Source organism: Bison bison, unplaced genomic scaffold (genome assembly GCF_000754665.1).
Source record: "Bison bison bison isolate TAMUID 2011002044 unplaced genomic scaffold, Bison_UMD1.0 scf7180017864146, whole genome shotgun sequence".
Classification (NCBI taxonomy): Eukaryota; Metazoa; Chordata; class Mammalia; order Artiodactyla; family Bovidae; genus Bison; species Bison bison.
In genome coordinates, this window is record NW_011494718.1 from 11,810,855 (window position 1) to 11,835,442 (window position 24,588).

General features: G+C 35.2%; 1 protein-coding gene across 1 annotated transcript in view; it reads right to left on the reverse strand.

The window, feature by feature from the left end:
- The window catches only part of VPS13C (vacuolar protein sorting 13 homolog C (S. cerevisiae)), a 183,907-nt gene that overhangs the window by 103,165 nt on the left and 56,154 nt on the right, over positions 1-24,588 (reverse strand). Inside the window, exons 15-25 of the mRNA XM_010840782.1 lie at positions 21,784-21,913; positions 21,128-21,222; positions 15,383-15,525; positions 14,022-14,214; positions 12,516-12,630; positions 11,444-11,580; positions 10,372-10,495; positions 8,934-9,051; positions 7,233-7,362; positions 4,463-4,541; positions 3,651-3,790 (exon numbers count right to left, since the gene is read on the reverse strand). Of these exons, the coding sequence (XP_010839084.1) occupies positions 3,651-3,790; positions 4,463-4,541; positions 7,233-7,362; positions 8,934-9,051; positions 10,372-10,495; positions 11,444-11,580; positions 12,516-12,630; positions 14,022-14,214; positions 15,383-15,525; positions 21,128-21,222; positions 21,784-21,913 (1,404 nt within the window). The remainder of the gene's footprint in view (positions 1-3,650; positions 3,791-4,462; positions 4,542-7,232; positions 7,363-8,933; positions 9,052-10,371; positions 10,496-11,443; positions 11,581-12,515; positions 12,631-14,021; positions 14,215-15,382; positions 15,526-21,127; positions 21,223-21,783; positions 21,914-24,588) is intronic.

The window sequence follows — 24,588 nt, forward strand, 5'->3', positions numbered from 1 at the left end:
AATGAAAGCATTGTAGTGGATTCATTTTGATATATGGCAAAACCAATACAATATTGTAAAGTTAAAAAATAAAAGAAAAAAAAACAAATAAAATTAAAATAAAAAAATAAATGAAAGCATTCAAATCATATAATAATAAATAAAATCATGGGTAAATATTTTTGTTATTGTTCAGCTGCTCAGTAGTATCCAATTCTTTGTACTCCATGGACTGCAACACACCAGACTTCCCCTTCCTACACTACCTCCCAGAGTTTGCTCAAACTCATGTCTATTGAGGCAATGATGCCATCCAATCATCTCATCCTGTCTCCCCCTTTTCCTTCTGCACTAAATTTTTACAGCATCAGGGTCTTTTCCAATGAGTCAGCTCTTCACATCAAGTGGCCAAAGTACTGGAGCTCCAGTTTCAGCATCAGTCCTTCAAATGAATATTCCAATGAATATTCAGGAAATGAGTATTCCTTTTAGGATTCACTGGTTTGTTCTCCTTGCTGTCCAAAGGACTCTCAAGAGTCTTCTCCAGCACCACAGTTCAAAAGCATCAATTCTGTGGCGCTTAGCCTTCCTTATGGTCCAACTCTCACACCCATACATGGCCACTGGAAAAACCACAGCTTTGACTAGATGGACCTTTGTCAGCAAAGTGATATTTCTGCTTGTTTAATACACTATTAAGGTTTGTCATAGCTTTTCTTCCAAGAAGCAAGCGTCTTTTAATTTCATAGCTAAATTTACTGTCCACACTGATTTTGGAGCCTAGGAACATGGGCTGATTCCATTGTTCCACCATCCATTTGCCATGAAGTGATGGGACCAGATGCCATGATCTTAGCTTTCTGAATGCTGAGTTTTAAGCCAGGTGTTTAACTTTCACCTTCATCAAGAAGGTCTTTAGTTCGTCTTTACTTTCTGTCATTAGGGTGATGTCATCTGCATGTCTGAGGTTATTAATATTTCTCCCAGCAATCTTGATTCCAGCTTGTGCTTCATCCAGCCCAGCATTTCTCATGATGTACTCTGCATATAAGTTAAATAAGCAGGGTGACAATATATAGCCTTGATGTACTCCTTTCCCGATTTGGAACCAGTCCATTGTTCCATGTTCATGTTGCTTCTTGACCTGAATACAGGTTTCTCAGGAACCAGGTAAGGTGGTCTGGTATTCCCATCTCCTGAAGAATTTTCCAGTTTGTTGTGATCCACACAGTCAAAGGCTTTAGCATAGTCAATGAAGCAGAAACAGATATTTTTATGGAATTCCCTTGCTTTTTCTATGATCCAACAAATGTTGGCAATTTGATCTCTGGTTCCTCTGCCTTTTCTATATTTAGCTTGTACATCTGTAAGTTCTTGGTTCACACACTATTGAAGCCTAGCTTGAAGGGTTTTGAGCATTACCCTACTAGCATGTGAAACGAGCACAACTGTGCGGTAGTTTGGACATTCTTTGGCATTGCCCTTCTTTGGGACTAAAATGCTAAACACACCCTAAAACTAGAATATAAAGAAAAAAATTAGATAAATTTCACTATATAAATATTTAAAAATTTGGAATGGCATAAAAAAAAGTTCAAACTGGGAAAAATATTTCAAATGACACTACTATTTTTTCTTAGATGATTTTGATTGTTTATCACTTTAGTTCATTAATACTTTAAAAAATATTTATTGAGCTTCATCTTCCATGTATAAGAGAGTGTCAGCCAATTAGAACATCAAAATAACCAGGACAGACAAGGTCCTTGTCTTCATGAAGCTTACACTCTAGGGACATTGCTGCTGCTAAGTCACTTCAGTCATGTCCGACTCTGTGCGACCACACAGATGGCAGCCCACCAGGCTCCTCAGTCCCTGGGATTCTCCAGGCAAGAACACTGGAGTGGGTTGTTGCCATTTCCTTCTCCAATGCATGAAAGTGAAAGTGAAGTCGCTCAGTCGTGTCCGACTCTTAGCGACCCCATGGACTGGAGCCTACCAGGCTCCTCCATCCATGGGATTTTCCAGGCAAGAGTACTGGAGTGGGGTGCCACTGCCTTCTCTGCTAGGGACGTTAGGGGAAAGCAAAGGTTACTCTCCTATGTTGGGTGGTCAGGCCTTTCTAGTAAGTTACCATTTCTGAAGGAAGTAAAGAATCAAGTCATACAGGAAGAGTTTTCCAGGCAAAGGAAACAGCAAGCACAAAGAATATGTGCTGGTGCATATAAGAAACAAAAAAAGCACGCATAAGCTCCACATGGCAAGAAATCTGCTCACTGCTGTAGCTCTATTATTTAAAATGATGCCTGGTATTTGTTGACATTGATAAATATTTATTGAAGGAATGAATGAAATGTGGCTGGAGCAGAATGAACAAGGCAGAAGAGAACTGCAGATGAAGCCAAAGAAGTCACATGGTGTGATTGCAGATCACGTAAAACACTGTAGCCATGGGAAGAATTTAGCCCTTTACTGTGAGTGAGATGGAAAGCCTCTATCGGGGTATGAGCAAAGCATGATCTGACTTTCCCTATCAAAGGATCACTCCAGGTACTGTGCAGAGAACAGAGTACACGATAGAAGCAGGGAGACAGTTAAGAGCCTTCTGCAATAGTCCAATGGAACAGAAGGGAAATCATTTGAGAATCTTATGAAGGTAAAGTCAAGGGGTTTTCTAATATGTTAGACGGAAATATGAGAGACAGGTAATTCAAAGGCTGAACATGGAGAATACATCTTTCTTCAAACAAATCCCAATAATAGGTATACAACAGTCACTAAGAAACACCTCCTTTTTATACCTTTTCTGTTTTATTCCAAAGCAATAGATTTTCATTTAAAATTCCTTAGTACATAAAAAGCAAAGAGGCAAAAACGAAAATGAAAAACTATAATCTCACCATGCAAAGAGGAACACTATCATTTATTTTAAAAAGGTGTGTTTGCACGTGTTTAATTTCTAAATGGAATTATATCCTTGGAACTGTAACCTCTTTTTTTCCCCCAAATAAAAATATGCTGTGAACATCGCTCCATGTCAATGTTTCCTTTTATTATTACATGACTTAATGACTGTAAAGACAATGCTGCAAATTTAGAGTGAGTGAAGTCGCTCAGTCATGTCTGACTCTTTGCGACCCCGTTAACTGTAGCCTACCAGGCTCCTCCATCCATGGGATTTTCCAGGCAAGAATACCGGAGTGGGTTGCCATTTCCTTCTCCAGGAGATCTTCCCGACCCAGGGATTGAACCCAGGTCTCCCGCATTGTAGGCAGATGCTTTACTGTCTGAGCCAGCTGCAATTTTAGGTTGCTTGCATTTTTCTAAATTATAAGCATGAAAATAAACTATATTCTTTAGATTAAAAATTGAAAAAACTGAAGTAAATATGTCACAAATTTTCTACAGAAAAGAAAATCCTAATTGAGAGTCTCAAGCTTTTCCTAGATCAGATATACTGTAGATCACACATATCAGTTTTTACAAAATAACATTTTATTTCCTTAGAACTATGTGTCTATGTGTGTGTATATACACATGCATGCATTTGTGGTAGTAGGGAAGATAGAATACCATATTTTAAATATATTTAATGTTTGGGTCTAGCAAGAGACTTGTTTATAAGGACAGCAGTAACAAGAATATATTTATGGACAAACAAATACACATACCTCTTTAACTTCAAACTTTAGTAGAAGATTAATGAGCTCCTCATTTGGGGCCTCAGGAGCTTTTTTCACATCTGACGCTTTCGTACTTTTACTAGGCTGTATGTCTCCATCCTCAGCATCAAAATACTCATCATCAGATTCTAAAGGAAGAAAACTGACTTGAGAGAATGTCCATCGAAAACTGCATAAAACACTCAAACTGAAATAGCTCAGAAGTAAACTTCATTTATTAGACAAAGCCTTCATATTCAGAATCATAATACAGCTTCTTTCTAAGTCCCACAAAGTAACTCAACCTGGCATGAGATAATCATATATAAAATCAAATTGCCTTTCTATTTCCTTCTTCAACATTTCTGATTGCTTTTCACTTCAGCTTATTCATTCACTTTTCAATAAAATATTTATTGGATATCATCTATCACATATCAGTCTGTTCTAGCCACTAAGGATACTAGAGTGACCAGGACAGACATTATCCTTGCCTTCATCAAGTTTACATTCCAGTTCTAAATCAAAAAAGATCAGTTAGACCAGAGATAAAGAAAAGACTCAAGTAGAGATCAGGGCCAAAAAAAAGGAGCTTATTTAGAATCTTAAACACTGTCAATCACAAAAACACTTTCATACAAACAAAGAAACTCAGCCATAAATAAAAATAAATGATTTAAAGTCTCACTGTTGGTTAGTAGCACAACTAGAAATAAAACCAGTCAAATACTACAACACTTTCACAATTCTTTTGTCAAAATTGTATTTCAATATACTAATTGATAGGTTTTGTTTAATAAAGAACATTTTACTCTCCTTACCTGATTCAATGCCATCCAGCAACAAAGGCGTACCAAGTAGGCCTTTTGTTCTAGTTGATATAATAGGAATTGAGGATACCTAGAAAATAATACAAAAAGTTTTCTAAACATACTAATTTGCAAATGTACATAAATGAGATAAATACTTAAAAAGTAATAGTGAGTGAGAGCTGCAAAGACACATATACAGCACACAAATCTTCCAACAAAGCACACTTCACAATCAACTAACTAATGGTTGGCTGGAGTTTACTTATTATTAAGACTATCACTTGCATTTAAAAGGGCAGAATCATGTATAACTAGTAGGTAAGTTTGCTTATTATTGTGTCATTCAGTTGCTGTCTGTTACAATAGTAACCCTACATCTTCTCCAAGGTTTCTGGAAAATAGTATCAATATTAGTTGGCTATCTCAAACTTCATTTCAAAATACATGGAAGCCCAACATATATTTTATGTTATCAAGATCAATTCCAAGTAAAGTGATCTAGGACTTTTAAGTCTAACACATATGAACACTTTATAATGATCATTATGTTTGGCAATATTTTAAAGATTTCTATGTCTCCAGTTCACTTCAGTCTTTCAGTTGTGTCCGACTCTTTGTGACCCCGTGGACTGCAGTACACCAGGCTTCCCTGTCCATCACCAACTCCTGGAGCTTATTCAAACTCATGTCCATCGAGTCGGTGATGCCATCCAACCATCTTATCCTCTGTCATCCCCTTCTCCTCCTGCCTTCAATCTTTCCCAGAATCAGGGTCTATTCAAATGAGTCAGTTCTCATCAGGTGGTCAAAGTATTGGAGTTTCAGCTTCAGCATCAGTCCTTCCACTGAATATTCAGGACTCATTTCCTTTAGGATTGACTGGTTGGATCGCCTTACTGTCCAAGGGACTCTCAAGAGTCTTCTCCAACACCACAGTTCAAAAGCATCAATTCTTCAGTGCTCAGCTTTCTTTATAGTCCAACTCTCACATACATTCATGACTACTGTAAAAACCACAGCTTTGACTAGCTGGACCTTTGTTGGTAAACTAATGTCTCTGCTTTTTAATATGCTGTCTAGGTTGGTCGTAACTTTTCTTCCAAGGAGCAAGCTTTTTTAAATTTTACGGCTGCAATCAATCATCTGCAGTGATTTTGGAGCGCAAAAAGATAAAGTCTGTCACTGTTTCCACTGTTTCCTCATCTATTTGCCATGAAGTGATGGGACCAGATGCCACGATATTAGTTTTCTGAATGCTGAGTTTTAAGCCAACTTTTTCACTCTCCTCTTTCACTTTCATCAAGAGGCTCTTTAGTTTTTCTTCACTTTCTGCCATAAAGGTGGTGTCATCTGCATATCTGAGGTTATTGATACTTCTCCCAGAAATCTTGATTCCAGCTTCTGCTTCATCCAGCCTAGCATTTCTCATGATGTGCTCTGCATATAAGTTAAACAAGAAGGGTGACAATATACAGCCTTGACGTACTCCTTTCCCAATTTGGAAACAGTCAGTTGTTCCATGTCCAGTTCTAACTGTTGCTTCTTGACCTACATACAGATTTCTCAGGAGGCAGGTCAGGTGGTATGGTATTCCCATCTCTTTCAGAATTTTCCAGTTTGTTGTGATCCGCACGGTCAAAGGCTGGCATAGTCAATAAAGCAGAAGTAGATGTTTTTCTGGAATTCTCTTGCTTTTTTGATGACCCAATGGATGCTGGCAATTTGATCTCTGGCTCCTCTGCCTTTTCTAAATCTAGCTTGAACATCTGGAAGTTCATGGTTCACGTACTGTTGAAGCGTGGCTTGGAGAATTTTGAGCATTACTTTGCTAGAGTGTGAGATGAGTGCAACTGTGCAGTAGTCTGAGCATTCTTTGGCATTACCTTTCTTTGGGATTGAAATGAAAACTGACCTTTTCCAGTCCTGTGGCCAGTGCTGAGTTTTCCAAATTTACTGGCATGCTGAGTGCAGCACTTTCACCACATCATCTTTTACAATTTAAAATAGCTGAACAGGAATTTCATCACCTCCACCAGCTTTGTTCCTAGTGATGCTTCCTAAGGCCCACTTGACTTCACCTTCCAAGATGTCTGGCTCTAGGTGAGTGATCACACCATCGTGGTTATCTGGGTCATGAAGATCTTTTTTATATTGTTCTTCTATGTATTGTTGCCACTTCTTCTTATGATCTGCTTCTCTTAGGTCCATACCATTTCTGTGCTTTATTGCACCCAATTTTGCATGAAATTTTCCCCTGATATCTCTAATTTTCCTGAAGTGATCTCTAGTCTTTCCCATTCTATTGTTTTCCTCTATTTCTTTGCACTGATCACTGAGGAAGGCTTTCTTATCTTTCTTGCTATTGTTTGGAACGCTGCATTCAAATGGGTATATCTTTCCTTTTCTCCTTTGCCTTTCACGTCTTTTCTTTTCTCAGCAATTTGTAAGGCCTCAGACAACCATGTCTGGTTTCTACGTCTACTTTTACTTAAAACACATTTCCTAAAAGTGAAGAACATTTTTCATCTATGTATCTTTGTTTCCGTTATTCCCTACAAGAGACTTTATACCATCACTCCAAAACAGTAGCAACCAAAGGCTAGTCTTTATTTATTTACTCAGTGTACAGAATCAACTACAATAAACCCCCCAAAAATATCACATAAATGAAACTGGCTGTAAACAATACTGAAAAACAAAACAGCTCACAAAAAGATGAAAAAAACTCACCATATATAAAGATGTAAAGATATTTAGAATTTTTATTATCTCTATTTACCTGTTTCTCTGGAGACTGTGCAGATGATTTCTGTGGCAAGGGTATACTGTTAATCAAACATAGCACATCTTTCATCTTCTGGTCAGAAATTCTCACATGCATCAAAGGAAGCCCTCCGGATACTTTAAATCTAAAAACATAATTAATTAAACTCTAAGGTTTCAAGGTCCAGCTTCTCTATACTATGGAAGAGGGAAGGGAGTGGAGAGGAGATTACCTTGTGGGGTCAAAGTTACCTTGGATATGTTTTAATATAATTACATTAATGTCTCAACACTGTCAGGGAATAGGAAGTTCTATGTAAGCCAAGTTTTGTATCCTTCTTAAGCAGCTAAACTATCTTAAGCAAAACTTATTTTTTAGGAAGATATTGTAAACACAAATTGTCTATGTTTTAAAACCTAAAACACTGTATATAACTTATTTGCTGGTGTTAAAGATTTGTCATTCTAAACATCAAAGAGTACCCACCCCATCATTCTCTACCTTCTCACCTCCCTTTAATTAATTTTATAGCATTTGTCAGCACCTGACATAGTATTAAACTTCCCCCAGAAAGAAAACTCCAGGCCCAAGAGGTTTCACTGGCAAATTCTACCAAATGTTTAAGGAGGAAAAAAACACCAATTCTACACAACTTCCCTCCCTGAGGCCTGATACACTGATGCCAAAACAAGAAACTAAGGCACAGGTCAACAGCCCTCATAAACAGAGATGTAAGGTTTTAAAACTTCATGACAAAATTTTAGCAAGCAATTCCAACATTTTAAAAGAATAATACATTGCTAAAACAGGTTTATCTAGTAATGAATGGCTGGTTTAACATCCAACTGATACAGAGTACCAATGAACTACTGATACACCCAACACAAATAAATCTCAAATCAATTATAATGAAAGAAGTCAAAAAAAGAACTGAAATTGTATGATTTTATTTATATAAAAGTCTAGAAAACTCCAACAAACTGGGAGTGTCAGAAAGCAGATCAATGTTTCCTGGAGACCGAGGGGAGAGAAGCTAGCAGGAAGGGATGTGAGGGAGCGAATTCAAAGCAGCACAAAGACTTCTGAGGATGATGGGCGTGTTCATGATCTTGACCATGGAGACGATTCCATAGAAAAACACTTACATCAAAACTTATCAAAAAGTACGTTTCAAACAGATGCAGCTTATTGAATGTCGATGAGACTTCAATAAGACCGTTCTTAAAAAGGCAACAAAAATATATCATAATTATTGACTTAAATTCAAAATTCAGTTTCTACTTTCCATTCCCTTATTCTCAAGATTTCTATGGCTTCATAATCAAAACAGCTTGTAATTTTTAAAGATTTTCTTTTTTAATATAGAACCTTGAATTTGATCCATCCAAAAACACATGGTATACATACTGTTGATTCACTTTGCTGCACAGTAGAAACTAACACAACACTGTAAAGCAACCATACTCCAATAAAAATTAATAAAATAAAAAATGGATAACCAACTTTTACAGGATGTGAAAGTCCAAATGCTTCTGAAACAAGAGAGGTGATATATAATTCCAATAAACATTTTCTTAAAAATGTATTTCTGCTATAAGATAATCATTATTTTTTGTGCCCTTTAGAAACCTAGCTGTGGTTTCTTAAAATTCAGTAACTGATGCAGAATTATTTCACCTTGTTGATTTTATAATATAAAGGAAACTCATACATTACCTTGCCATTCTAATGTCTTTTTCCACCATTGCTTTGGCCAACTCAACGTGAATATCCATGGGTTGCAATATATGCATAGTAGATGGATGCTGAAATCGACACTCCTTCCAGTTTTCATCTTAAAAAAAATGTTTACTTAAATCACTATTTTTATTTATTAAATAATTATTTTTAGATTATCATGTTCTATGGAAAACTGATCAGAAATAATTTACAAATATATTCAATAATACTGACTTTTACTTCTTTCAACATACAAGCTAAATGACCTGTATTTTTTAATTGACAAACGTCAAAGACTATGATATACAAATAATTCTAAATATTTATTTGAAGAATTTTTTTTATAACATCTTACATTTTAAAGCTAACAGAGAAAACAATCTAGGAATTTACTGCCTTTGATTCCAGAATTAGAGATCAAGGCTGGGGAGCTGCAGGAAAAGAAAAAGGAGAAAACAGGGGCGGGGGGGGAAGAACAAAGAAGTTTCTGGCAATTATTCTAAAGGAAAAATGAGTTTTATCAAGCAAGATTTTACGACAAGAAAAGAACAATAGTCACTTCTCTTCCAAATAAGAAGGTTGTAAAGACAAACTTCCAATGATTAACAGAACCCTACACATATCTTAATTGATGGCAATAAATAAACTTCTTTTATTGCTTATAATTCAAACAATTACTATTAAGTATATACAAAAGAAAAGGCAGCTTTAATGGTCTGTACAGGTACTTCTCTTCAAGAAATTAATATTCAGGCTCTATCTATAAGACTAAGTACAGCATTATGTATTTATATTTTAATAAATCTCAGCACTCCCACTATTGTATATACTCTGCACATAGAAGCCACGTCCTTTCCTCCAATGACCTTCCACAGAGTGATATATACTCAAGGATATTTTGCAAATATTTATTGCTTCTAGATACTAAAGAAGTATAGAGAACCAGTGATCTTCATTTAAGCAGAAAACACCAAAGCTTTTGGAAAATAAGTTCACTACCTTTAAAGATTATATCCATACTTCTCAAGTATCAAACGTAATACTACTCAAAATAAAAACTAGGCTGATAGTAAAATATTTTAAAAATGAAGGCAGCAAGGAGAAACAACACTGAGACATCCCAAACACACTGGGATAGAGGTGCAACTTCTATTTTGTGTTTTACGGGAGTTTTACGTCACATTTAAAAAAAAAATAGGCAGTGACTGGACTTAGATACCAACAGTACTAAGTACCTGAAGATGAACAGCCACCATCTCTATTTGGAATTGTGACAAAGATTTTCACTGAGGGGCTCCTATTTGGTTCTCTTAAGTGACCAGCAGCATACATGTTCAAAACGTCATCAGGGATGATATACATGCGAACATACATATCCATTTACCAAAGCTATTCAACATAATTTCAAGGTCCTGAAAACTGAGCAACAGTTTACCTGCTCTTGCAAAGAGTAGCTGCACACTTTTTATTTCAACATCAAACTTGTCATATGCCTTATCCATTATTTCTTCCAGAGATGAATTACTGGTCTTCTGCAAACCTTGATCTTTACTGTTAAGCTAAAATGGAGAGAAAGCTTAATTTTTTAACAGAAAAATCTATATATCAACATAAGTTGTTTTCTTAAAGCCTAAATAAAATTAAAATGTTGCTCTTAATGAATTCACATTTTGCTCCAGTTTCTGATAGTTATTAGCAAATATTTTATTTGGAATATACCATATGAGCATACGTCTCTATTATGTTTGGATAACAGGGACTCAGCATGCTGACATTAATTAGAAGATGAGTTACAAGAACTCTCTCTCAATCTGTCTAAACATGCAACAAATCCTGGCTCTCAGGAGTCGTCACTACTTGTGGATCAAGTTCCCCTACAATTCATCTTAAACTCTCCACCATAAAAAAGGTTTTATTTCTTCCTCTCCCCACTACATAAATGCATAATTAGGCCATTAGAATTCAGTTCCAATCTCAACTTCCTTTTCCCTCTGCTGAAAGGAAATCAAGGATCAATTCAGGACAACAGTTTTTGAAATCTTCACTTTTTCTCAGAAGATTGGAATGCTGGGAGGTTCAACATCCACGTCCTTGGAGTTCTCTTATTCTAATAGTTGTTGTCAGTGATTTAACAAATATATAATCATGTTTGCATAATTTTCTATTCTCAAGATATATAAATGAACAAAGAAAACTATGTAATTGGATTTTAGAAACCTAGGAACGCTTGAAAACTAGAAGTGCATCTTTCTAATTAGGAAAAGACAGCACTAATCCAGCCTTCAATATCAAATCATCCACCATTTCAGAAAATGTAAGGTATTTTTTTTTGAATAGCCACAAAATACATAGAAACTACACAATCTATGTTAAACGTGACAAAATGCTTAACAAGAAATAAGTCTGGGTTTAGTTTAAGTGAACTTTGAGAGAAAAACAGCGAACTGTCAGACAGCTAGCTACTAAGCTGAGCAAACACAGGCAGGCAGAAATGTATACACACCTACCCGAAAGGTACCAAAATCTAAGATGAGAAGATCTGACTTTTCATGGTGGAAACCGGTCTGTGGAACTATTAGATAAGAAGGCTTCAGATTTATCCTTAAATCAAGAACTTTTCGGGTTTCAATAATATGTGTAAGTCCTACAAGAAGAAAAGGAAATGATGAAAAACAGCCAAATTTAAATACATTAATATAATCGTATCATTAATGAGAAAAAGAATATCACTTGAATAGTATGTTGGTGACGTTCTTTTCACAGATTAGGTCCTCCACTTGGCATGTAAGTTTAAATTACATGTGATCAATGGGAAACAATCACACTGCATAATACAATAAACCTGACACACCTAGTATTTCAGTCAGAGAGTGAAAAATTCATTATTTCTTTAGTTAAGTGGGCTTCCCTGATAGCTCACTTGGTAAAGAATCCAACTGCAATGCAGGAGACCCGGGTTCAATTGCTGGATCGGGAAGATCCGCTGGAGAAGGGATAGGCTACCCACTCCTGGAGAAGGGATAGGCTACCCACTCCAGTATTCTTGGGCTTCCCTTGTGGCTCAGCTGGTAAAGAATCTGCCTGCAATGCAAGAGACCTGGGTTCAATCCCTAGGTTGGGAGGATCTCTTGGAGAAGGAAAAGGCTACCCAGTGCAGTATTCTGGACTGGAGAATTCCATGGACTGTACAGTTCACAGGGTCACAAAGAGTGAGATACGACTAAGCGACTTTCACTTTTCACTTTAGTTAAGTAACCAGATATAGTGGGTAACTTGAACTTAGAGGCCATGATGCACAAAAGTATGTTATCTTTAAAACTCGATTCATACACAGCATGGTGAACAGTCCCTTAAGAACTGAGACAGGGAACTTTTACATTTCAAGTTTACTCTGCAGCACGGGTTCCTAAATTGAACAGCTGACAGAATCACCTATGCCCCATATCATTCTCTTTCTCACCCAGTCTGGCAGGTATATTCAAGAAAAAGCTACCTACACTATTTCAAATGTAGTGTTTACATTAGAAGAGAAAAAAAATTTTGAGAGTTGAGATGTTGCTTCTGCATCAAATTCTTTACCTGTAGCAGTTCTCTCTTTAATTTCCTCCAGCTTCATTAATGTAGCTGATGTTATTTGCTCAAGATCCAATCCCCTATTTGACTGAAAGAATTCAACCACTGCATTGATGGTTTTCTGTAAAATCATTGAAAATATAAGCAAGTTATACACAGTATTTTCCATACTATAAATTTTAAAGTTACAGTTTAATTCTAATCAAATCTGGCTCTGAACTGAGACGGCACTTCCAAAGATAAGCTACTCTCCTACATCTCCTTCTGGAGGGAAAGAGAACCTGAAAAAAGGTAATAGGCCAGTTAAGCTTATTGAGAAGGCAACAAAGGTGTGCATATCATTAAGGTGACCTTGAGTATGTTAGGTGGTATCATGTCCATGTAGCAATGGGGTATTACTTCTAGTCTTAGCCAGCAGAATGTATACCGCAATTGGATTCCCCTGTGCTCTAAAGTTTAGAAAGGAAATAAGAAAACTGTTCTGCCCTTACCTACATCTAAAACTGCAACTTAAAAATCAGACATTTTGCAAGAAAGAATGAGTACTGGGGACTGGATGTCCAACAGTGCAAATGTACTTAACACTTCTGAACTATACACTTAAAAAATGACTAAGATGGTAAGTTATATGTATTTTACCACAATTTAAATTTTTTTAAAAATCAGAGAAAACAGTAAGTTCTGCCTCTGACCCACACTGTGAAATTATTTCCATAACTGTACAGTAAAAATAAGTCAGAGACCTTAAAACACAAAGTGGGCCAACCAACCAGTGATGGAATAATGAACCACAGCCTTCCACGTCTTGGCTAGCTCAGGATGAATTAAGAGAGTCTGGATAAAGATGGAGCTACAGATACAGAACTGGAGCCAGCTGTTTCAATAACACAGAAACGACAACGCTTTTTTCTCATGTGATCAGTATCTAAAATTCTTTTATTTGCTCCTAAAGTTCCTTAAATTGGCTACAAACACTGAGGAGAAAGGGAGAATAAGCCAAAAGAAACTGGAGTAGAAAGTTAGTATATAATTATTTGTGAGTAGTTAGTTGGTATAAAAGCATAGACTTCTTTAAGAATATATTACCATTTTTTAAAAATGTAACACAAGCATAGGTAGTATACCTTACAGTAGGGAAAAAAAAATCTGTAGTATATTAAAAATCAAAATTAACTGTTGGGACTTCCCTGGTGGTCCAGAGGTTAAGACTCCACCTTCCATAGCAGGGACTCTGGTTTGATCCCTGGTCAGGGAACTAAGGTCCTACATGCCACGGAGCAGACAGGCTCACATGTCACAACCAAGATTCCACATGCCGCAACTAAGACCCAACGCAGCCAAATAAATAAATATAAAAAACTAAATACGTATTGCCCTTTAAACAAGAAAAAAGTATCACTAAACGGAGCTGCTAGGTAAATAAAGGTTAAATATGAAAATGGAAAAACAAGAAACCGTATGTCAGAAGCTTAAGATGTGTTTGATTAAGATTCACTTTCTCCTTGTACTCACAGCATCGTAGATGACCTCCACAGGCTGAGACTGAACAACCAGAGTCTGGTCAGCAGTACTACCCTCTGGATTGGTTTCAAATTCAATTTTAAGCAAGGTTGATGCAGTATCGCCAATTGAAGCCACAAGTGATGGTATAATATCTTGTTGTCTCAGACCTGTTATATACCAGTGTTCTAATTTTGCTTCCACTCTACAATCCAATGAGGAAAAAAGAAGTATTACAAATAAGATCCTTTGCAATATAACAGTTTGAAGTACAAATTTCCCTTTAAAAAAAACTCCTTTGAGAATCAGGACCATGTCTATCATCCAGAGTTGAAGTCCAAACTCCTTAGCCTGGCATTTAACTACCCACGGAGTCTGGGATTTTTTTTTCCCCTGATTTGGTTTATTTTTTTGTTCTCCTAATCCTCATGAAAACCCGCTTTGGCTAGCTTCAAAACACTGCAGAACTGTCACACGAATACATGCTACACTTAATTCATGGGATTCATCTCCCGGTTTCTCCCGGTTTCACATGACCCTAAAACTGTTCTCCCTCATCCCTGCTTCTGCTGGCCCTTCCAATCAGTTAAGCTAAGTCCCCGTTCTTTGAGACCAGTTATTCCCTTCCACAGCTGAGTTTGTACAGCATTAATCCTAAGGTATTTAACACTGCAGCTCCTTATTACTTCTGAGCTCTGAAATATCGAGCTGGCCAAAAAGTTCATTTGGAGTTTTCCATAATGCGTGCATGCTAAGTCACTTCAGTCATGTCCAACTCTATGCAACCCTGTGGACAGCAGCCTGACAGGCTCCTCTGTCCATGGGATTCTCCAGGCAAGAATACTGGAGTGGGTTGCCTTGCCCTCTTCCAGGGGATCTTCCCCACCCAGGGATCAAACCCATATCTCTTATGTCTGCTGCACTGGCAGGCAGGCTCTTTACCACTTTTCCCAGCACCACCTGGGAAGCACAAAATATCTTAAGGAAAAACCCAAACAAACTTTTTGGCCAATCCAATTATTATATAGATTTTACGTTAACTTTCTGTATTCCTTCTCTTATCATCTATACCATAAACACCTTGAAAACAAAAAGTTACTATTCTTATGCACAGCCTTCATAGTAACAAATCCATGAACTGAACAGTATACAAGAAATATTTGTGAAGGAAAGAAGCAAGAGAACAAATAATGAGCTTCTCACATAGTTTCATAACAAAACAAACTCAAATAAAATGACCATACTCACATGCTAAACAAAAAAAAACAGAGGAATTACTATTAATCAATTTTTTATGCTAACTATACTATATTTTTTTGGCTTGAAGTCACACCTAGAAATAAAAATTGAAATAATATGTTTTTAAAACTTACTTAAGTGCTTGTGCTCCTGGTCGCTGAGATACTTGGGTTCCAAGACCAATTATCTGAATTTTCAGTATTTCTGGAATATTTCTATTTTCTCTTATTGTAATTGAGGTGCTTACTAACTTCAGTGCCACTATATAAGCAACATACTAAATGAAAAAAAATGAATGAAAATGGTTAAATTTTAAGAAATTACTTTAATAATTTCTTCATATTTAAAATTGTTAAATTATAAAATGATCTAAAAAACAACATGGTTGGTCTTTGCATCACTATGTTCACCATAAAAAAAAAAAAAAGGACATTAGAAAACCCAATAATACAAAATTGCAAAAGATTCAAAATTAACTTCTCTTAGTTTTTAAGGTAATAAAAAATGAAATGATAAAATATTTTGTGGCCTAAATATTCAATTCAGTAGCTTTCAATAAAGTAAATTAATTCAGATCAATCATCTAGCTCAAAAACTGAACAACATTCAAAGAACATCTGCTTAATGACTTTGGAGAGTTAATAAGACATGGAGAAAAATAAATCCTGCTCCCAAAATTGATAGGTCAAGACTAAAGGTAGGACAGATAACCAGAAAGATGATTCTCATCAAACAACACAAGAAGAAAAGGAGGAACACAGAATCTATAAAAGAGTCAGAAAGCAACTGACAAAATGTAAATAATAAATCTTTATCTATCAGTAGTTACTTTAAAAGTAAATGAATTAAATTTTCCAATCAAAAGACAGAAACTGGCAAAATGAATTAAAAAAAAAGATACAATGGTATGCTGCCTACAAGAGACTCACTTTAGCTTTAAGGCCACACACAGACTAAGAGTGAAGAGATGGAGAAAGATATATCAAGCAAACATTAACGAAAAAACAGGATAGCTATACCTACACCATAAAAAAAACTTTAAAAATGGTCAGAAAAGACAAAGAAGGTCATTATATAAAGATAAAGGGGTCAAACTATCAAGAAGAGGTAACAATTATAAATATATCATGTACCCACTGGAGCACCTAAATATATAAATCATATACTAACAGAACCAAAAGAAATAGACAGCAATATAATATTAACTGGGGACTTCAATACTCCATTCTCAACAAGGGAGAGATCATCCAGACAGAAACAATGAGGAAACAATGGATATGAATAACACTACAAGCCAAGTGGATTTCTCAGACATACATAGAATGTTCCACCGAATAGCAACAGAATATTCTTCTGGAATACACAGAATATTTTCTAGGATAGATCATACACTCAACCATAAAAAAAAAAATTCAAAATATTCAAGAAAGTACACATTATATCAAGTATCTTTCAACCACAATGAAATGAAACTAAAAATCAATAATAAGAACAGTACAAAACTCACAAATATATGGAAATTAAACAACACACTCCTGGATATACTCCTGGATCAAGAAAGAAATCAAAATGGAAAACAAAAACTATTATGAGACAACAAAAATGGGAATACAACATACCAAACTTACTGGGTGCAGCAAAAGCAGTTTTAAGAGGAAAATTTATAGTGATGAATGCCTACATCAAGAAAAAAGAAAGATCTCAAGTAAACAACCTAGCTTCACACCTTAAAGAATTATGAAAGAACAAACTAGGCCCAAAGTTAGAAGAATAAAGGAAATCATAAAGATTACAGCAGAAATAAATGAAATAGAGGATACAATAGAAAAATAAAAACACGATGGAGATTAACAAAACTAAGAATTTGTTCTTTGGAAAGAAAAGCAGAACTGACAAACTTTAGATAGACTAACAAAAAAAAAAAGACAACACATAAATAAAATGATAAATTAAAGAAGAGACATAACAACTGATACCATAAAAATACCAAAGATCATAAGTGATTACTATGAACAGCTATCCACCAACAAATTGGAAAATCTAGAAGAAATTGATAAATACTGAGAAACATATAATCTACCAAGAATGAATCATGAAGAAACAGAAAATCTGAATAAACTAATGATGAAGGAGATTGAATGAATAATCAAAGAAAGAAAGGAAGTGAAGTCGCTCAGTCATGTCTGACTTTGTGACCCCATGGACTGTAGCCTACCAGGCTCCTCTGTCCATGAAATTTTCCAGGCAAGAGTGCAGGAGTGGATAAAAAGACCATACACCATAATCAATTAGGATTCCTCTCAAGGATGTGAGGTTGGTTCAACAAATGAAAATAACTTATGCAACACATCACATGAATAAAAGGATAAAAATCACATGACTATTTCAATAGGTTAAAAAAAAAAACAAAAACCACCATTTGACACAAGTCTACACCCATTCAAAATAACAACTCTCAAGGAATATGGTACAGAAAGAATCAACCTCAGCATGACAAGCCCACAGCTAATATCATACTCAATGTTGAAAGGTAAAAAAGTTCTTGCTCTAAGATTATGAACAAAACAAGGGTGCCCACTCTCACTACTACTATTAAACATAGTATCTGATATGATAGCAAGAGCAATCAGGCAAGAAAAAGAAACAAAATGTATCCAAATTAGAAAGAAAGAAGGAAAAATTCCTGTCTTTGCACATGGTATCCTCTTACATAGAGAAAACCCTTGATTCCATCAAAAAAAGAACTAATGAAAAAATTCAGTAAAGTTGCAGGATACAAAATTAACAAATGAAAGTCAGTTGTGTTTCTTGAGTTATTTGAGAAAAAAAATTTAAGTGATCCCATTTACAACAGCAAAAAAAAAAAAAACAATAAAATACTTAGGAATAAACTTAACCAAAGAGCTGAAAGATCTCTACACTGAAAACTAAAAGATAGTCATGAACGAAACTAAAGAAAACATAAACAGAAAAGCTATGTCTTATTTATGGATTCTTAAAATGTATACTACCCAAAGTAATCTATAGATTCAATGAAATCCCTACGAGACTTCAATGGCATTTTGCATGGAACTACAAGAGACCATGAATAGCAAAAGCAATCTTGAGGGGAAAGAAAACCAAAGCTAGAGGCACAACATGTCCTAATTTCAAACTATATTACAAAGCTACAGAAATCAAAACAGTATGGTGCTAGCATTAGAATAGGCACACAGACCAACAGTACTTAATCAAGAGCACAGACATAAATTCATACACATATGGTCTATTAATATTTGACAAAATAATCAAGAATATTCAACAGGCCAAAGATATTCTTTATTAAATGGTGCTTAAAAAACCTGGATATTCATGTGCAAAAGAATGAAATTGGTCACCTGTCTTACACCACTCACAAAAAAATAACTAGAAACGGATTAATGACTTAAATATAAGACCTGAAACTATAACTCTTAGAAGAAAACATAGAGAAAAAGCTCCTTGGTGGCAATCTTGACAATGATTCAATGGATATGACACTGAGCAGAAGGAAGAGAAGCAAAAATAAACAAGCAGGACAACATCAAACTAAAAAGCTTCTGCACAGAAAAAAAAAAATCACAAAATGAAAATGCAATCAACAGAATGGGAGAAAATATTTGTATACCACATACCTGATAAGGGGTTAATAAGAAAAATACAAAAGGAACTCATATAACTCAACAGCAAAAGAACAAATAATCCAGTTAAAGGTACAAATTATTATATATAAAATAATAAGCAACAGAGATACATTATATGTCACAGGGAAATATAGTCATTATTTCCTAAGAACTTTAAATGGAGGCTAATCTATAAAAATATTAAATCACTATGATGCATACCTGAAACTAACATAATAGTGTAAATCAACTATACTTCAATTTAAAAAGATTAAGCAATAGCTTTATATGGAGGAAAATACAGTCAATGTACTTTAGGAAAAAAAAACACAATGAGGTATCCCTTCATACCTCTTAGAATGGCTATCATTCTATGCCAATTTACATTCCCACCCTTGTACACTGTGGGTGGGAATGTAAACTGGTACTGTTGTTGTTTAGTCACTAAGTCCTGTCCAACTCTTTTGTGACCTCACAAAAGGTAGCCCACCAGGCTCCTCTGTCCATGGGATTTCCCAGGCAAGAGCACTAGAGTGGGTTGCCATTTCCCTCTCCAAGGGATCTTCCCAACCCAAGGATTAAATCTGAGTCTCCTGCACTGGTAGGAGGATTCCTTACCACTGAGCCACCTGGGAAGCCCACAAATTAGTATCATCAGTATAAAAACCAATGAGGAGGTTTCTCAAAAATTAAATAGAGACATACTACATGATCCAGCAATTCCACATCTGGATATTTACCTGAAGGAAATAAAATCAATATCCCAAAGAGATATGTGCACCCCCACATTCACCGCAGCATTATTCACAACAGCCAAGACACTGCAACAGCCTAATTTTCCAAGGACAGATGAAAAAATAAAGAAAATGTGGTATGGATATACATGATGGTATATTATTTAGCCATAAAAAGGAAGGAAATCCTGCAACAACATGCATGTAGCTTGAGGACATTATGCTAAGTGAAGTAAGTCATTTACATGTGGAACCTAAAAAGAAAAGACTCACAAAAACAGAGAATAGGCTTTTGGTTACTAGGAACAGGGAGCAGGGTTTGGGGGAAATACATGGAGGCAGTCAAAGCTACAAACTTCCAGTTATCAGATGAATAATTTCTAGGGATGTCATGTAATTTAATGTAACAAATACATAAAAGGCTTCTACAAATCATCAAGAAAAAGACAACCCAATAAGAAACAAGAGACTCAAAAGTCACTTCACAAAAGAAGATATACAAAAAAGTGAAAAACCTCTTCAGTTATCCAAGAAATACAAATTAAAACCACAATGAAATATTACATACTCACCATTTAGAATGGATAAATTTAAAGGACTGATAAGAGTTGGTAAAGACATGGAATAATGAGAATCCTCATATACTATTGATAGAAATGTTTTCCACATTGGAAAAGTATTTAGCAGAATCTATTAAAGTTAAATATACTCATATCCTACGATACAGCAATTCCATTACAAAGGATTTAATGAGCAGAAAACCTCATATAGCCAGTAAAAGACATTTACAAGCTGTTAATAGCATAACAACCAAAAAACAGGAACAACCCAAATACCAATCAACAAAAGTATGAATAAAGTGGTATTTCCAAATGAAAATACCTACACAGCAATGAAAATGAGCAAAATACAACTAGTCAAAGAACAGAGATGGATCTCAAAATAATGCCCTATCTATTGCCAAGGTCCATAAATTAACCTTGATGGTAATTACACAGTTGTGCTTTATGACAAATCCAATGAGCAACACATTTTGATTTTGCTCACTCTTTCATACAGGAGTTCTATTTCACATACACAAGAAAGATAAAATTTTAAGAGTTAATTACCTCTGCAATAAGTACTTTTTATCAGGTTATTCTCACACTCATTAAAGCAAGTATACCGAAAGTTGGAGACAGTTTTAAATGGTAAGGTCTGGCTGAAACATTTAACAAACAGTAAAGCAAAACTTTCACACTGTGGTCCTGGATTAGTATCACCAACTCAATGGACATGAATTTGAGCAAATTCTGGGAAGTCGAGGAGGGCAGAGGAGCCTGGTGTGCTGCAGACCATGAGGTGGCAAAGAGTCGGACATGACTTAGCGACTGAACAACAACAAAGCAGAAACAAATTGCAACATGTTTTTATTAGCTACTCTAAAAATCAATACTTGTTTAATCCAATTCAAGATAGTACAGAAAAATGAAACCACCTGAATAATTACCACCTAAATAATTACCTGCTTGGGTAAAGTTAGGTTGTGGGTGCTCTCACTATAACCAATAGCCGTGAAGAGCTTATCTTTTTCCTCTGGTGTCATAAGGTCATCAATAGCTATAAAAAGACAATATTTTAAGAAATCAACTGCTTCAGTTTTACAGAGACTGTGAATAAAATCAAAACAAATTAACAGGTGGCCTAAATTTATAGACACAAACGCTGAAGCAAAAGCAGCAAAGTAATTTCCTCTAGTATACTATGTTGACTTGTTAAAGATCATGTATTTTGCTTATTTAGGTCAAGAAAATGCAGACATAACATTAAGGCAATTCATGTGTCACATAGAAATTTTACAATTTCCTAAGTATTTTAAAAATTAAGTGAAATATCTAATTAAATATCCATGTAAAAAGTAACAATAAAGAATGCCACATGTGAGATTTTTGAATTTCAATTTTCAAATTTTTACACAAATGACTTTTCTCAAAAATTCAAAGCTTCCTTTTAAATAAACATGGAAATGTTTCATCCTGATATATCTGCTTATATGTTTACTATACTGAGCTACTTTTACTTCAAAATTATTACAGAATAAAATTCAACTAACTAGCTAAAGCAGAATTTATATATTTTTTCCTTACCAGTGTGCAGTAAGTCATAAGACTTGGAACTTACTTTCAGGAATCAAAGATTCTTCATCTTTTTTCTTAGATTCCTTCTTACTCCAAAACCCACTAAACCAGCCTCCACGTTTCTCAGCTGTGTCAGTAGACTTTTTCTTCAATTTTTGCCCTGATCGAATCACCTAAAAATTAAAAATCAAAAAATTTAATTAAAGAATAAATGCCCTCTTCACTTTCAGGTCCAGGCAGGTAAGAACAGTGGTTACATTTTTTTTTAACACTACATAAAGTTAAAAGCAGTCAATACAGCTAGTTCCTTCTGAACTGATTCTCAGCATTATCTGGTTAATACAATCTCACTATTAATTACTTTCCACACGTACTGACAGCTTTCTGATGAAGCTGCATTTTGTGAGTGATTCAGATAAAGTTTCAAGTAAAATTCTTCTGAGCAATGTGTTTTCTAAATTTATAAGGTAAGAAGTCAAGAGGAAAGCAGGTTTTTAAAATGAAAAGTTCCCTGAAAGGAAGATACCTGATCTCAAAAATAAAATTTAACAATCCCATTTCATAATCCATACACACTGTTGACTTGCTAACTATGAACATAGTTTGGGGACAGAATATAAATAAAATTAAAAAGTGCTCAAATCTCATTTCATCCTCTTTCTCAACAAATCTTGGCTTATCTGCTGCTCCTTGTCTTCACCCCTTTTTAGTAAAATACAGATGAATAACTCAAGAGTGGAAAACGAAAGGATAAAAAGAATGAAGGGGTTAAGTAATTTAGACTCTTCTCATTCCCTGAATAAGTAAATAATTTTCCCACTTTAAATTTAAAATATTTTAAATTGGTAGTGAATTGGTAACATACTGCAAGCTTCAGTGTATACCAAAAAGTGAAATAATCTAAAAGCAAAGTTAAAGAAAAGAGCTGAATTATATAGTAAAGAGAATAGTTTGATTAACAACTCAATTTAAACTAAGCTATCTTTGACAAGTAGATATTATATAGGGAAACAGGTTTGTATTTGTCCACAAAATCATTAATGTTTTCCATTATATCTCAGTTGTAACTATCTTTTGTCAAGCTTTATCCATCTTCAAGAGTTAGAAATGCAATGGGTAAAAAAAATATATAGCTGGCTGGTTTGTATTCTATATGAAATAATATTTAATTTCTTTGTTCTCCTAGCATAGATTAGTATGCATTTTTATTTTCCACAGTAAAATATATCTATATGAGACCAAAAAGAACTTTTACAATGTGTATAAAACCTAATATGAAGAGGGATACAGATCCCTTTCACTTTTTCCTAAATACCACCTCTGTTGCCTTCACTTCCCTTCCTTATCTAGCTAAGGGGCCAAGGTAAATAACTTTAGCCAATCCTCAGCCCACATTCTAAACTCTCTGGCCCTGCAGATTTTCTATTATAATGAAAAAGCATCAATTTGGGATGAATCTAATTGTCATCTCTTCATCTACATCCCGCCCTTCTTTAGCTACAACAACTAATTTATCTTCTTCCTTCAATTTTCAAGCAACTGGTAAGTGTTATTAAGAATACCAATTAAATTGAAGCCACTTAATTTAAGGAGGATTGGAATTAACTGTTTCTTCTGGAAAACTACTCCTCTAATTCATAGGAACAATCCACAGCAGTAGCAAATACCTTTTAAAATACTCAGACACTCTCTGACCCACCTTGGGGAATTTGTCCTTAAAAAAATTAGAAATGCTTCAGAAAATGTGACGACAAGGCTATTCACTGTAGTGTCATTTATAATTAAATATAACCAGGAGGAAATTGTGAAGCAAATTCCAGTGCACGAACAGAATGGAATATGAGTCAGTTATTCAAAATTATGTTGGATAAACAATTCTATGGAATACTATATAAAACAGAACACAGAATTTTTTTTAAAGAAACGAAAGTGTTAGTTACTCAGTCATGTCCGATTCTCTGCAATTCCATAGACTGTAGCTCATCAGGCTCCTCTGTCCATGAAATTCTCTAGGCAAGAATACTGGAGTGGGTTGCCATTCCCTTCTTCAAGGGATCTTCCCTACCCAGGGATTGAACCCGGGTCTCCTGCATTGCAGACAGTTTCTTTACCGTCTGAGCCACAAAAGTAACTTAGAAAACCTTTCCTTGACTTCACAATGCCCACCAGTTGCCACGCTTTATCTTGTTTTCCACTTACAATGAAGTATCAGGACTGCCTGTGCTTACTCTCTCCAATTCCTCATCTTCCACCTTCTCTCATTCCTATCAAATTTCTACCTATAATATCCCATAAAATTTGCTCTTTAAATGATTTCTTTATGGCTAAATCCAATGATGAACTTTCAGTTCAGTATGAAACTGATCTAAATGAAAGCAGCGAAAGTTTAGAGACCTGAAGCAGGATATAAATCGTCTGCACAAGTCTCAAACTCCTGTATTACTCATGTGCAAAACAGACTCAAACCATCACACCAAAGGCTGAAAGAACTGAACTGAGATTTAAACCACTATCCACAGAAGGCAAAACCCAACTTAAAATCAAAACCAAACCAGACTGTGTGTTAATACAAAATATCAAACATTTTCCAAAGGACACATAATATAATAGTCACATCATCCAGAATACAATCCAAAATTACCTGACATACAAAAACAAAACAGACAAAGAAAAAAAGAAAAATGTGACCATTTCTCAAGGGGAAAAGTCTACAGATGCCAATACTCATATAATCAAGATGTTTAAACTATCACAGGGTCACTGTATCCATGTTACATGAGATAAACAGAAATACATTCAGTTCAGTTCAGTCGCTCAGTCGTGTCCGACTCTTTGCAACCTCATGAAT